At 45.0% G+C, this 16351-nt stretch overlaps 1 protein-coding gene across 1 annotated transcript in view; it reads right to left on the bottom strand.

Moving 5' to 3' along the window:
- Positions 1–10493, bottom strand: part of LOC119453283 (uncharacterized) — a 105478-nt gene extending 94985 nt beyond the window's left edge. Inside the window, 1 exon segment of the mRNA XM_037715311.2 lies at positions 9346–10493. Within this exon segment, the coding sequence (XP_037571239.1) occupies positions 9346–9480 (135 nt within the window). The 5' untranslated portion in view covers positions 9481–10493.
- Positions 10494–16351: the final 5858 nt, after the last annotated feature.

Raw genomic sequence — 16351 nt, 5'->3', positions numbered from 1 at the left:
AAACCACCCCAAACCACCCCGACCACGCAGGCCATCCGCGTGGCGCAGAGGCGTTAGTGAACTAATTGAATTTCTCAAAGTAAAATGCGTCAGAAAAAAATCATAAAGTACGACTTAACCACAACCTACAGACGTGATAGCGTCGGACTGTAATTTGAATATACGAGACAACAATGTTCTTACGTGGAAACTCAAACACCAAGCCCCCTTTCCCAGCATTTCTACCATTCATACAGCGGCGCGCCGCGGTTTTGTTCCTTGCAAAAACACCATCCAGATGGCGCTCGCCTCCTCGGCTGCCGTGGAACAAGGAGATACGAGAAGCGATCGCTGAACTACAGAAAGCATCACGAGAGCACAGGCAGGCAAAAAAGAAAAAAAAAAGCGCAGCGGCCGCAGGATGAAGTAGCCAGAAAATGGGAAACGTACCGGGAGAAGAAATCTATGGTTCAAATACTGGTTCAAGGAAAGATAAAAGGGGGTGAAAGTGAACGTTGGTTGTCAGACATACGTGCGAAAAAGAAGGCCGCACCTAGAATATTTTGGAACCACATAAACTTGTTAGGCAGGAAGTCTGGAACAATACAACATATCCTAGACGAAGATGGAAATAAATTGGAAGGGGACGCGGCATTAAATTACATCCGAAAAATAACAGCCGAATTTTTCCAAGGCAGTGACAAGGTTGTATTTGAGAGAAAAAAAAAAGCGCATGAAAGAGAACCAGATGGAAAAGAAGCTGGTGCTGACAAATTTGAACTGGAAGATAAGCCAAAGAGAAAATTCCTAAGCGCACAGCCACAGGGCTAGATGAGGTCCCCATTAGGCTGATTAATGAACTAGGACCACAAAATAAGGAAGCTCTGTTGAAAGCAGTACAAAAAACCTTAAAGGATAGACGAATACCAGACAGTTGGCGACAAAGTAGAATGAATGTAATTTATAAAGGGTGAAAAAGATAGAATTCACTCATATAGACCATTGACCATTACATCGGTAATATACAGGTTAGCAATGCAGGCGATTAAATTAAAGCTGCAAGCATGGTCAGAGGATAATGGCGTAGTGAGAGAACTTCAGAATGGCTTCAGAATCGGTAGGCGTCTGGATGATAACTTCTTTGTCCTTACTCAGTGTATTGAAATATCCAGAGAAGAAAGAAGACCACTTTATGTGGTTTTTTAGACATTACCGGGGCGTATGACAACGTAATCCGCAACATATTGCGGGATGTTTTAGAAGGAGAAGGCAACGACTGTACACAGCTTTTGAGAGAGATTTACCTAGAAAAGACAGTTTGCATTGAATGGGAAGAGATGAGGAGCGAGGAGCAAGTTGATATCACCAAGGGGCTGAGACAGGGGTACCCTCTATCCCTGCTGCTGTTTATGATGTACATGGTAAGTGTGGAAAGGGCCTTAGAGGGAAACAATATTGGGTTTAATCTCTCATACAAACAGGCAGGTACAATAGTAGAGCAGCAGCTTCCAGGTTTGTTTCACGCGGACAACATTGTGTTGCTAGCTAACCAAAGTGATATGCAACGTCTGTCTAATATCTTTGGACAGGAAGGTGAGAATTTAGGTCTGAAATTTAGCATTTGAAAATCGGGTGTTATGGTATTCAATGAAAACAGTGAACAGACAGTGTTCAATACAGGGCCAGTAAATACTTGGGCTAAAAGAACATAAATACCTTGGTATATGGATAAATGGCAGGCAATATATATGGAAACAGGAAAAAACAATAACAGCAAAGGGGAAGAGAAATACGGCCATAATGGAACAGAGACGCTATGGGGATGCAATAGGTACGGGGTGCTCTGGGGTATGTGAAAAGTGTAATGGTACCAGGACTTACATATGGAAATGCAGTTGTTTGCTTGAAGTCAGGGTACAATCAGGACTCGCTGGCAACCAAAGGTCAGTGGGACGCCTCGCATTGGGCGCTCACAGGAAGACTACAAATGAAGCTGTGCAGGGTGATATGGGCTGGACAAGTTTTGAAGTGAGGGAAGCACAGAGTAGAACTGATTATGTACAACGACTGAGGAATGTGAAAGAAAGTAAAGGGCTGGGAGAGTGTTCAGATATTTGTACAGGAAGAACATTGATTCACAGTGGAGGAAAAGAACTAGGAAGCTTACCAGCAAGTACGTGACCGAAATAGTAAGTAACATGGCAACAAAGAATTTCTAGCACATAGGTCGGAGAGGCTGAGACAATTTCATGGCTGGCAGCAATGGAAAAGTAACCTGATATGAATAACTACTCAGAAAAAAAAATTAAATCCGGAAATAATAAATTTATGATAACTCAAAGAGAAGCTCTTTACTTTTCAAAGCGAGATCAGGATGCCTTAGAACACACTTATATAGCTGAGTTACAATAAAGAAGAAGCATGTGCTTGCTGTGGTAAAGCTAGGGAAACGATGGAGCATGTTCTATTGGGATGTGAAGATATCTGCCCAGCGGTCGATTTAGGGACCTCTGGCCTCCTTGAAGACCTTGGGTTCAGCGGGAGCAGGGGGAAAGTAAACACGTCCACAATAGAGATTAGTAAGAGGCGATTGGAAGATTGGTGGAAGAAAAGTAGGGTAATGACAAACAATGTACAAAAACAAAGTTCTCAGTAGGGTTTCAGAAAGTTCGGTGATAAAAATTCTTCAGGTTTTTTGTTTGTTTTCTGATGACACGTAGGACATTAGTCAATATAAGAACGAGCTTAGTGGCACAACCCACCGCCCCGTACATAAAGGTACGCTCCTAACATCCAGCCGTGCATGGAGCCGAAGTTGGAGAAAAAAGAAAGTTGCATTTGCCGGGAAGCCTGATAAGCAGCCAGGGATCTTTGAATGTTATCGCGTTCCACTCTTAAAGGCGAAGCTTAAGCGTCCTCCAATTTTCTTATGAAATCGCCTAACCGAGTACATGGCCTCTGAGATCCGGTGCTGCCGCAAACTCTCGGAGGCTATGTGCTCAGATGAGCAATTTCATAAGGCAGCTTGCACTAGCTCAACACCACTTCCTGCTGCCCAAGCCAATAAGGTTTTCTTTCTACGACGCCTGCTTCTCAGACATCGCCGCCGCAATTAACCACGCCGCATCCGTCTCGCGCCAGTCAGTCAGACTCGATTCCGCAATACAATCAACGAGTCGGCAGTGGGCTAAGAGGCTGCTACCGGATGCGCGGACATTAGCGAGCCGTTTACGAGACGAGGCGACGACAAGCGCGGACTAGAGGGGTGGAGAAATGCTAAAGCATTAGCTAAAGATGGTATTCACCGCAGACGGCCTGATAGGGAGGGCAGGCACCGACAAACAAAACAGCAGCACGACCGCGCAGCAAGACGAATACATTCAAGAGTCGCCACCGAGCGTGTATGCATTCGCAGCGTCGAAGGTCCCAGCCGTGCTTGACGGTCGGGGCCCTGCGACGGGTGCGTGTGAACTTTCCCGCGAACTCGTTTATGCGACCGAGACAGAAATGAGTCAGGCGATTACTGCCACTGCCAGCGGCACGCGGGCGACCATGGGAACCCGACGACGTCGGCCCAAGACGAAAGCAGTAGTTAAGCGGCTGTCGCGCTTCGAATTGACTCGATGCCAGATGGAGAGCCGCCGACACCGCCGCCTGGCGGTTGTCGATAGCACCTGAGACAAGTGCTGCGCATGCGCAATCGCTTCGAACTGATATGTTTTGACCCGATTTGCGGTCCGCCGCCACTCAAACCGAACAATGGCGGAAGTGAATGAGTGAACAGGGGAAGAGTGACCTACGTTTTTCGTTCGTTCGAACTGTGTGCCATTGGCTGATAGTGTTCGCTAAAATGTATCCAACATTACGATTGGCTGGGATCTGCTCCGAGGAACAGATCTGGCTAAGGAAAGAACTACTATTTGAATACAACCCTGATTTTGTATTGTTGAGGATGGCCCAAATGCTAACAGCACAATATGCTTGGAAGGATTTTATTATTAGAGTGTAACTTACAGTGCCCTCATTTGTGTAAGCATGCTTTGACTGGGCTGACTACAAAAGACCGGCATTTTCTTCAAAACAGTTGGCTGTTTGCTCCCTTGCCCTCATTTAGTAGCGCTATTTCAGTTTACATTGAGGAAGTGCGCTTCGCTGACCCTATTAACGCTGATTTTTCACAGCACAACTACGAGGAGAGTGTCACCCTTGGCGTGTAATAATTTAATAACTTGGCGGATTGTCGTAACAAAACAGGCGAGAATACTGACTCCTTCACCACAATCGTATCGCTGCACTGAACAAGCTTCCTATTGCTATAATGTGCAGGAAAATAATGCTTTTACCCTCTTCACCACTTTTGTATTACCTCCCTATCTGCTAAGTATCACTGTAAAAGTATATGGCCCACAATACAGGGCAATAAAGGTACTCTGCAGCACTGGACGATGAAGGTACTGCCTGGCACAAGTACACGAGAGTTTCCATTCCTTTGGGTTACAAGAGCTGTCACTACGCAAAAACAGCTTTTCCTTCTAAAACCTTTAAATCGTGCTGCCATAGTCTTGCTGCACTTGTAAACTTCTTAATTGACATTCATTCAGCTGCCACACAGGTTGGATTGAATTAGTTCTAAGCGAATGAAAAGGCCAATTGCAACGGAAGTGTGGACCACATAAAAAGCCTAGTTTCAGATACTGGAGATGTATGGCAGCCTCCATACAACATTTAGATTTTAAATACGAGTGGATGTGTTCTGAAAAGCTCGCAAGAACATACGTTTTTGATATCGAAGCTGAAAAGGCATCTGCGAATCCATGCATATGTGGGTAGCAGTGAGAAGCGAAGCTTTCTTTGATGTTTACTGTAATGACGACAGCCTTAGAAACAGTGGCACCTATTTGTGTTGACCTCTTCACTTCTGTGCAGCTTCATGCTTCCCACTCAATGCACCACTCTGGTCCCACTTTGTTCACTTCTTTCTTCGCACCTGGCTGCTTCTGTTGCCAGCTTCTTCACTTCTTGCCTCTTGTTCTACTTGTCTATTTGGGCATCTAAAATTAAATTGATTAAAATCTTGGGTTTTCCACGCCAAAACCACAATATAATTATGAGGCGCACCGTAGTGGGGGACTCTGGATTAATTTCGACCACATGGGCTTCTTTAATGAGCACCCAATGCACGGCCCACGGGTGCTTTTGCATTGCGCCCCCGTAAAATGCAGCCGCCAGCGCCAGGATTCGAGCCCGTGCCCTCAGGCTTAGCAGCACAATGCCAAAGCCACTACGCCACCACGGCGGGTACGGGCATCTACCCAGTTGCACATACCTATTCTGGGGGATTGGTCAATTCCGGGGGACCGGACCTACTTTCTCAATTGATATGCACATCTACAGATAACTGAAGTTGCTAATTGCTGTCATTAAAGTGCAAATATAAAATAAACACATAATACAGTCCACAACACAAACTTCAGAGTGTGTGCTTTAATAAATGTGTGCTGTCATGACAATAAACAGCCTGCGTAACCAACTAGCACAAAAAGTCCTAGAGTGAAATAAACTAGTTTGTAAGTCTATGGTGCCCTGGCTATGCCATGTAAGGAAGAACTATTACAGAATAAAATATTTGGTTCTAAATAAGATTATAACTCTGAGTGTTTGCCTGTGCCGCCTAAAAGACTACAACAACAGTAAGAAATGCACTGCTGCAGAACATATAATCACACCCCCACATTCACTCTGCTGTAAAACAGCCACCATGGCCGCATGCAGTCACTCACTCAATGGGCATGCCAAGTGGATGACATCTTTGTGATGTCAGCTGCCATCGTGACAAAACCGACAATAGCAAATTGCACATACCATCCTCAACAAGATGGAAGCACGCAAGTCTTATCACCGCTGCCCTTCACGCTACACATGCATGTAATCTCACCGATAACGCAGGTATCTACCATGAGGCTATGCTGCAGGCATCCCTGATTATGCAGTCACATGTTCCTCTCAACTTAATTCACTCTGGATCCTGCGAGCTAGTTTACAACAATGTTCTGTTTGTCTATAAAACCTGTCTGTAGTGCTTTGTTTGGTGTTTCATGTCTGTGGGTTTTTGTGGGTCCATTTCTGAAATGACAGCAGTATACATCTCCACAGGCAGCTGGCTGACAACACCAGATCTGGAGCTGACTGCTTCTGTGTGCATACATGCAGCGAAGTGCTTTATTGTTTACAAACGCACTTGCCACACGCTCAAGTACCGAGAGGAAAAGCTTTCCAAAAAACATGTCGATAAGAGTTTTATGACAAAGCTGCCTTCAGACTATATTTAGGAATGATCCGAATACTTTCCCAATAAACTAATGCACACTCGTTTGTTCTGTTCTGATGATGTCTACCTGATTTATATTTAGGAATAAACAGAGGATCAAGGCCAGCCGTATGCTCTGTCATTACAGTACTTTTATAGAGCCAAATACATTGACTCGAACACTGATCGTACTCGAGTATTGCCATAAGCTCCAATAAATTTTATACGCCCCTTGCTTTTTGCAATATTCATGGAATTTGATTATTTCAACTCTGATAGGAAATGACCACAAATAGGTCACTAAGCAGACTTGCATGGTGGCAACGGAAGATGACTCTTCAACAGTGCAGGCTAGTTACGGAATAACACAAGTTCTCAATGGGACAAGCTGGTGTTTTTCTTGCCTTGTGCTTCAATGAATTGCAGACAACTATAATTGCACTGCTGCAAGTAATCTCAATACAAAGCGAGGATGGATTACGTGACCAAAAGGCACGTAGGCATACTTGCCATGCACATATAATGCATTTTATCAACAAGATGCTCAACCACTACAGAGCCTGCTTGGGTTGTATTCTATCATAAGGATCATTGCAGTTAAAATCAACATTGGCCCAGATTTCTAACTGCACAGGAAAGGCACACAGCTGTACCTCTAGGCCTGCAAAAACTAACGACAAAAAAAAAACCCCACCACACCAGCTCCTTACTTGAACAGCTAACTGGCATCAACAGTGCAAAACAATATGTGTGTGTGTGTGTATATATATATATATGTTAAATTTGTTCATAAGGTTCATCCAAGGAAGCCAAAAGGTTTCCCCACAGTGGCCGCTTGTTTCCCCCCCCCCCATTCTGAGCCGCCTTCAGGAATATTTCAAAGCACTGTACTTGTATGAAACACGAAAATGTACAAGATTAACCTGGTACATAATCTTATACAAAATTTGTGTGAATGATGGAGTTTAACATCCCAAAGCTCCAAGCTGGGGCCATGAGAGATGCCGTAGTGGTGGGCTCCATATTAATGTTGACCGCCTCATGGTTCTTATGCATCTAAATCCAAGTACAAAAGCATTTTTTTTTCGAAATGGTTAGAAAAGTGTTGCTTTGACAACCTTGACAACCAGAAAGTGTCACAAACGAACGCTGCCACATAAAAAGCAAGCTGCACAGACACAATAGCAGTTCTGTCAGAGCCCCTCGAGCCCTACATACCATACAAAACTAAAACAGCAAACCATTAGCAGTCAAAGTCCAACGGCACTTCGATTATACTTCGACCTGAATAGCCCCCAAGACAAACTTGGCCATCGAAAAAATGCGCGCCAGTAACAGATGCACAAACGCGGTGGGCGCACATAATGGATCTCCAGACGTCGGACTGTGTTTCACTGATGTGGCTTTTGGCGCGAGCAATTACGCCCATGCAATTACACACGCATCGGGTAGAGGAAGTAAAAACACACAACATTAATCGGCATATCCTGCGCGCGGTGCGACATTAAACGAAATTGGGAACACGGCACGGCTTGGCGACACCCGCCTCCCCGAAGAGTAGGTCGACCGCGCGGTCGTGCAGGACCTTGATGCATATCTGATGCATCGAATATGCGCGCGTGTGTGTGTGTGCCTCGCTCGCTGTGTGTGCTCCCGCTATGTTTGCAAACAGAAAAGCCGACGCGGGTGCTGCCAGTTGGCTTTTCCCGTTTGTAACAGAGTATACGTATGCTTTTCACGCGCCTACGCAGACAAATCGAGCGATGACCCTTAACCGCCGCGTACACGGAGAAAGACAACCCGAGTTCGACACTAGGGTGCTTCATTCGACACCCGATCAGTGCGACGCGCAAGGGTGAAGCTGTCGACAACGAATTCAGTCGGTGCAGACGTACTACTGCACTAATGCGCTTTTTTTATTTCCTTTTTTATATCAGTACTCGATTTCCCTGCTCGAATACACATGCTTTCGAACCAAACACGAAAACGGGAGGGAAGGCCAAATTTCCATCTGCTTTCATGTATAATGCTCAGTTATCAACGCGAGTCGCATGTTCTTGTAAACTTCTGCACTCGCTACCATTACTGCACCGTTTCTGTTTGTCGTCTGCTACCGCTCGCAAGCTGAGTCGGGCGCGCCGCAGTTACACTTGTTTCACTGCCACGAAGCATCTCCCCGCCTCCTCGTCAATTCGTGTCAAACCTTCGACGGCCGTCACCGAGGCAAAAAAAGTTAAGAGGACCAAGTTGCTGCGCGCGTCGTGTACGTTCTTTAAACCCCCCACGCATCCCTGCGCGCGCACACACTTACGCACGTTCACAGTTGATCGCCCGAGAAATGCGGTCGAGGTATGCGAAGCGGCCCGCGCCGCCGATGCAAGCGAGGCCGACCGAGCTCATCGCTTTTCCCAGCACCACTGCTCGCTGCGGCTACGCTAGGCCTAATGGATACACCTGTTGCTTCTCGGAAAGCTCTCCAATCGAAGGAGGCGGCGCGCGGAGGGAGAGATCTCGCGAAGTAAAACATAAAACAAACTTTGTTTCGCTTTCGAAAAAAAGTTAGAGCAGCTAGTTTAAAACTCTTCGCGTGCGCCGCGTCCCAAGTTATCCGGGGTTCGGAAACCACAGCAGAAGTTCGCGATACGGCCCAAGTTTCGAACGCCCGATGCGAAAACTTCGAGCTTGGAGGAAGGGGGGTCACCGTAGTAGAGAAGCCTCTGCGGCTACGAGGAAAAAAGAACCACCGACCAAGCAGCGGCAGCGGCGGGCGGCCGCAGACGAGGAAAAACAAAACACACGTAAAAGAAGTCCCCCCCACCGCATAGCCGCAGGCGGTAACATCGGAACGCAGCGGTTCGCGAAGGCTGCTTGCAACGCTGCCTAGTATAGGGCAGTCGGTCGGCTATCGTCCACAACGCTAAAGTGAGACGCACTCTCTCCCTCCGCGACACTTTATTTTCTCTCCCAAACATCAACACTTTGGCGTAAGCAAACACGAAACACACGCCAAGTCGCGTAAGAAAATTACGAGAGAGAAAAAAAGACGAAGCCTGGCTCACCCGGTTGCTTTCCAGCGCCTCCGCCGAGTGGGCATCCTTGGTTCGGAAGCAGTTTTGACACTTGGACTTGTTGAATATGTTGGGCGCGAACTTGCGGCACTCGGTGGTCGAAGACTTCAGCGACGAGGTATTCATCGCTGTCGGCAGGGCCCTAGCCACGGCGGGAAAAAGCGCCTGCTAGTAGCGAACAGTGCTAGGTGCCCGCCGCAACTCGCATATCTGCCGGACTGCCGCTGGCAAGCGCCGCCTCTAGCTGCTGCACGAAGTCGTCGAAGCGACACGCAAAGCATTCGCACCGCACACGGAAAACACGGGACGCCGTCGCGTCAGATTGCAGGGCGCCGCTGCTGCTGCTGCTGGCCGGTTGCGGCAATCATGCTAGCGGCCCGCAACGACGGAAGGCAAGGCAGGCAACCGATCCTCCGCGCCGAAGTCGACGACGATCGCCTTCGCCGGGACTAGCCTAGCCACACGCACCACGACAACCACCGTCTCCGCGTCGTTTTCTTCTCACGTTGTGAACGTCTTGGCCGCGGAGATGACTGGACGACGGGATCACAGCCGAGCGGCCGATGCCACGCGCGCACCCATCAACAACCACGCACCACACACTTGAATATTCACAGCCCGAGAGCGCGAAAACACGGGACCTCCGGGCGGAGGAGCAACGCCGACGGCGTTTGGCTCGCGAAACCTTTTTGGGCTGCTGCTCGCGGACACCGTCGTGTTGTGTGCTGCTTGCCGTTGAGTTCTCGTTTCTTCTTTCTTTCTTTCTCGCTGACTTCTGAGCCGGCGGGCCGCGCTCCTCTTCTTCTTCTTTTTTTCTTTTACGCAGACTCTCCGAAATAAACGCGGCCGTCCGAAAAATCGGGCCACTTCCCACTGTGGAGAGGTTGGACCGCTACGGCCGCTGCTGCTGGCTTGCCTCCGCCGCTGCCGCCTCGAGCATGAAACGCGAATGGCATAGAAGAGGCGAGAGAGAGACACGCGCAAGTGCGCAACGAAACGTAAGAGAAAAATAAAAAAAAACGGGACGAGAAGCAAAAGGCGAGCGCCGCCCCAAAGACGAAAAAATGTCGACGCTGCTGTTGAGGAAGAGTGGGGAACGGGCTACGCTTGGAATGCTGGGAAGGAGGAAACTAGAGAGGCGGTCGGTCGGCCCGGCGGCGGCAGTGGAAGGGAAGAGCGCGCGCGCGACTGCTATCCATCTAGCCAAAAACGCGCAAAACAAAAGGACATCGCAGGCGATTGCAGCGCCAAACTGTCATGAGACGTCAATCTTGTGTTGACGTTATTTTACCATCTCTGTGCAAAACGTAACAGTAAGATTAATAACATATAAGCAAATAACTGCGCTTGATATTTGCTAACATGTAAAATTAATGAATATAAATAAAAGAACTTGCGAGGAGCGTAACAAGAGCTTTTAGTTTCGGTTCCGATTCCCAACTTACCAACGCGCGTCGTCTGCTCCACTCGACGTTTGTATCATGTTCTCCCCGAGTTAAATTCAGGTTTTTACTTGTTAATACGTACCTAACTGACACGAAATCCAGTATAACCATAAATGAGCTTCATCCTTTGTTGCTTAAAATAATAAACACCTGAATTTTTACCTGTTTCGCTTCGTTAACGAGCTCAGGCGCCATTAGAGGCGTGCAATGTTTTCATTTTCTAAAAGGCCTATAAACGTAATTTGAGTTCAATGTGTGAAACTAATGGTGTTCTAAGGTTCGATCTTACTGTCTGCAGTCACGAAAATTGAATTTATTGGTTTATTCCGCACTTCGTACAAACCGGCCGCGCGGTAATCGTCAACGTCTAGGCGGCTGTGGCTCTCAAGAAAGAACCCCTAAACCAATTTGAATATAATTTGTTGCATTTGAGAGAGAATGTTAAATTATAGAGACTCTTGGAAGTGGAATTTTTATTTACGCTTGGAATTTTTCACAAGAATTGCCGAAAATTAGTAAGCTTTAAAATATTAATAATAATAAAATCACGAAGTTTACAAATCCATAACTGCACCAAAAAGAGATATAACTGTACTGTTAATCAAATCCAGGGTTTCACGGAATCTCGTCTGGCCGGGAAGAGGCATGCCAAAAGAAAGGGAACACTGACCAAGAAAAAAGATTTTAGTGAAAAATTAAAATACATTTCGGCTCCCACACGGGAACCTCGTTCACAGATTTGAAGGAATTAGTTGACTTTAGAAGACAAAATTAACATCCACTGACTGCTGGAAGCGGATTGTCAATTCAGTCCGTCAGTGTTGTTTTATAAATATTGTTGAAAGCTGCTAAATTTCAGAAAACGAACTAACGAGTTTACAACTCTGTAATAGCGGTGTCAGACGTACACTTCTGATCGTGATCGGGGCCGATCCGGATTGAGCTTGATCCGGATCGAGTGTTGCTACACGATCATTTGCGATCGTGATCTTGCGGGATCTGGACCCCGACGATCGCGATCCGAGAATCGCGATCAGGCCCCCTTATCGCGATCGCAGGCTGGCACCTGCGCCTTCTAGCGTAGTATTCTGAAAACGAGAAAAACAAGTGATGGGCAGCTCAATGAAAACGTTTAAAAACCTTTTTATCAGCAATGGTAAGCTGTAAAATTGAAATAGTGCCCAAATTTAACCATATTTTGCTAATCTGAATCTGTAGCCGAAGTATTATGCAGTTTTGAGAGTTGCCGACGATCAGCATGCGATAATAACTCGATCCGGATCGGTGGACCGTGCAGCAGCGACCACTGTTGACCGCGATCAAGAAATCTGATCCGCATCGCGGCCCCGATCGCGATCAGCAGTGTACGTGTGGCACCCGTATAAATCAGCAATAAAAAAATTATACCGCAAATCTGCAAACTGCACTTCATAGTACATGTAAAGCGGACAAAGTTGAGATCTTATACACCCTGGGAAATAAATTGCTGATTTGTGATTATGAATTTTTGCAGAACTCTCGTAAACATTGTAACAAATTCACGCAAGATGTAAGTTTATGTATCAAGTTTGTCCGCTTTAGATGCTCTAATGGATTAGTTTACAAAACTGCGATATCTTTTTTTTTTTGTGCAAAGTTACGGATTTGTAAACTTTATGCTTCTTTTTTTTTAGTTTACCAATGTCTAGCAATTTTTGTTAAAAAGATTCAGGCCCTAGATCGAAATTTTGCTTGCTAGAGTCACAATTAACTTCAATAAAATCTCTCCAGCGTTGCCTCACAAAAAACCTTTTTTTCCTATTACATGCAATTGAATTGGCGGCATGGAAGACGGCCCAGAGCTTTTATGTAAGAAACGTGGAATGAATATGAATGAAATTTGCTGAATTTGAGAGATAAAGTTAAATTCTAGTGAATGTAGGAAGCGCATGCATATTTCATTTAGTGGTTCAATTTTTTTTTTAGGAGATTGCCGCAAATTGGCATATATAAAACAAAAGCACGAAGTTTACCAATCGTAACTCTGGACCAAAAACAGATATCGCAGTTTTGTTAACTGTATCCGTTAGAGCATCGAAAGCGAACAAACGTTATGTATTTATTTACAGCTTATGTGAATTTGTTAGAATGTTTCCGAGGGTTTAGCAAACGTTATACTCACATATTAATGCTATACTTAAGTGGGGTGTATAATATATCAGTTTTGTCCGCTTTAAATGTAGTATTAGTTGCAATTGACAGAATTGTATCAGTTGTCAGTGCTGAGTTACAGAGTTGCAAACATGATAGCTCCGTTCTTAAAATTTTGCGATTTTCACCACTTCTGACGTTCCAAATGAAAATTCAGTTTTCCACATGCACTACATACAAACTTTTTCTTTTACATGCAACAAACCTCATCAGATGCGGTGCAGTGGCTGCCGAGAAAAATGTATTTCTTCGTTCCCCCATATTTAGATATACATGATCCCCCGAGAATACCAAACGATGAAGATCATTCCGTAGACTCTTCACTGCGGCGTCTCTGACAGTCTGAGTGTTGCTTCGGTACTTTAACTCCATCAATCTGTCAATCTTATATTATAGGACAGATTTAGGGTTTGAGAGATAGTGATAGATAGCAGGTAAAGCCACACGAACCTGCAAACCACATTTTTCTTGTTTACCGTATCTTGAATCTAGAGATTGCAGTGAGATTACGGATTTTTTTTTTCTATACAGCAAAAGGGCTATACCACTCTAGACAGCCGTGACAAATGCTGAACTTGAAACAGATTCAGACATGCATCTTAAGTTGAAGCCCATGCTTGACTTGATTTAAAGGACGCCTGTCGGCAACGCACCGGAAGAAATGCGTTGAGCGTCCTGGACACATTCACGCCAGGCGTCACTTAGATCAAGTCAAGCATGGGCTTGAACTTAAGATGCATTCCTGAATGCGGGCTGGTCAACCGTTCAATCGTATGTTCGTCGTGCTTCCCTACCTTGGGTAAGCACAGCCACGATCGACTGGTTGACCGACAAGCGCGCAAGGTATAGTCTGTTGTACGTATTTAGTTATCATGAACTCGAAGACATGGTCACAAACTATTATAGGTTTCACGTCTTGCTCTTCCACGGTGCTTTATCATGATTATTTTCCCGGTCAGACATGTGCTGGGGGCTTGGGAATCAACTACCATGGCCAGTTCTAGTTCTTTGCTCATTACGTGGCCCCGGCCACCAATGCATGTCAGATTTACCTATATTTTATGTTCGAGACATTATTTATAGAAGGTCTGAACAGTCCGTTTAGGGTTTGGAAAGAATCGATACAGCTGCATTTGTTTGTAGGGCACTTTTCGCACAAGGGTTACCTCACAGTTAGCTTCCTAAACGAAAATGCTTTTCTCCAAAATCTAAAAGAAGATTCTCGGGCACGCTAACAGAATCAAAAACGTCTAGCTTCACTCAAATTAGCTCGTAATTAGTCACGTGAAAAATTATGACCGCTCTGCCTCACTGAGTATCGTCAGATGGCCCACCACAGATTGACTATACTACTACTTTTGACCTATATATATATATATATATATATATATATATATATATATATATATATAGAGAGAGAGAGAGAGAGGTTTATTTGCAGAAAGGCAGAAATTTCGGCTTGAGCGTTAGTTTGCTCTGGCCTGCTACTCTACACTGAGGAAGGGGGGGGGGGGGGGATAAAAAGAGCGATGAATGATGATGATAAGATTAGGACTATAGAACCAAAATGTGCAATTATGCATTACGGCAAAAATCTCGTTAGATTAGGAAATTATCGTGTTTATCCTCCAGAACAAACATGCCGTAGTGAGGGCCTCCCGGGCAAATTTTGACGGCCCAGTTTTCTTCAAATGGACAATAAAAATACTATATTTGGACCTTTATTATTTATTAACTATATTCGAGGACATGTTAGTGCCTGTTAGACGGCACCGCAATCTCCTCTTCTCATTAATTCACAGATGTGCTCGAGAAAAGTTTCGAAGAATGCAGAAAAAGAAAAACACTATTGGGACACCAGTTCGAAAGGTCCCATAGAAAAAAAAAAAAAGAACAATGTTTTTTGAGCAGTTAAATAAAAATCTAATGTCCATGCTGAATTACAACTAAGTGACGTCCCTCATTGGCTGAAAGCACATCGCAGATTAACACACACAAAGTAGCCACGGGAACAAGATAGCAAAAGTGATTGCGGAAAACACAAATATGCGAAAATGTGCAAGCGAATGAATAATTCTACGGATACAACGTCGTTATCGAGGCAAAAATTAATAGTAAGATTTTGTAACTTTTGCATACTCCCGATTCTTCGAGAAGCTGTACTAACGCGCTGTACTATATTTTCTGGTGGCCGTGCAACTGGGATTTTATCTAGTGATATTGACTTCCTGTCCAGAGCATGTCTCTTCACGAGAAACCTTTTACGCTGAGTATAATAATTTTTGCACTGTAATGGAAAGTGTTCTATGTCTTTTTCAAACTCCTCACAAGAGCACTGTGGTGCAACACAAGAAAAACACATTCTTAGCGTAAAAAGAGGCTTCGTGAGGCAGCAAAAACGCCTGCACGAAATCGCAGTGACGTCGTGGATTTTTGCTGGCGTCTTCTCACACCTAGATAATTTTTTTATCGCTATAGAGGTAGACTACATTGTAATCTAAAACAGCCTAATAGTTAAAGCTTGGCAAATTTGAAAACCATTTATTGAAACACAACGTCTTGATGGATGCCTTCAAATGTTTGAAATCTGTTACGTCACAGTGACTTGCCGGTGATATTCCGGTGCGAAATTCGAAAAATAGAATTTTGACTTTATCATCACCTAATGATAAAAGTACTAACGAGAATTCAAATCATGAAGGAATACTTTATCAGTCTGAACTGATTTATACTCCGTTTCAGACAACATCTGCAACGCCGTGGAAACTACACAAGTAGTTCGGGCACGAAAATGTATCACTCCGCGCACAATGCTTCGCTGCGCGCCAACGGCGTTTGCTCAGCGCCAGCATGCACGTGAGGTTGCCGCGGTGGGCTGCAAATGAGAAACCTGAAAAGAAAATTGCAACGAAAAACAAATTGATCTAAAACAATGCATTAGTAGCCGTAAACCACAGTTTGTTTATTTCTAAGGAAAAAAAAAACGCTTTTAAGTCAATAGTTAGGTTTTATAAGAAAGCGGTTTCACACAATTTCGGTCACGAAATATCGAACTATTTCTAAGTACGAATGCATCCAGTGCAAAAAGTCTCTCTAACTTTCACAGCGACTGATGCACCTGATGTTTGAAACGGAGTAAAGTGTTTATCTTTAAAGACCCTTTAACATGCGCACAAAGTACGGAACAAGATCATTTTTGTAGTTCCAGCTCCCAAAGGAACACAGGCGCCGCAGGCGGGATTCGAACCAACCACCTGAAGCTCAGCAGCGTAACGTCATAGCCACTGAACTACATTCAGCAGCTTCCGTTGCAAGAGGAACATCACTGCAGTCAGCAGAAACCCCAACCACGGGAAATCTGA

This window comes from Dermacentor silvarum, chromosome 5 (assembly GCF_013339745.2).
Source record: "Dermacentor silvarum isolate Dsil-2018 chromosome 5, BIME_Dsil_1.4, whole genome shotgun sequence".
Lineage (NCBI taxonomy): Eukaryota > Metazoa > Arthropoda > Arachnida > Ixodida > Ixodidae > Dermacentor > Dermacentor silvarum.
Note: the sequence above shows the minus strand (reverse complement) of the source record. Positions and strands in the feature narration are given on the sequence as shown.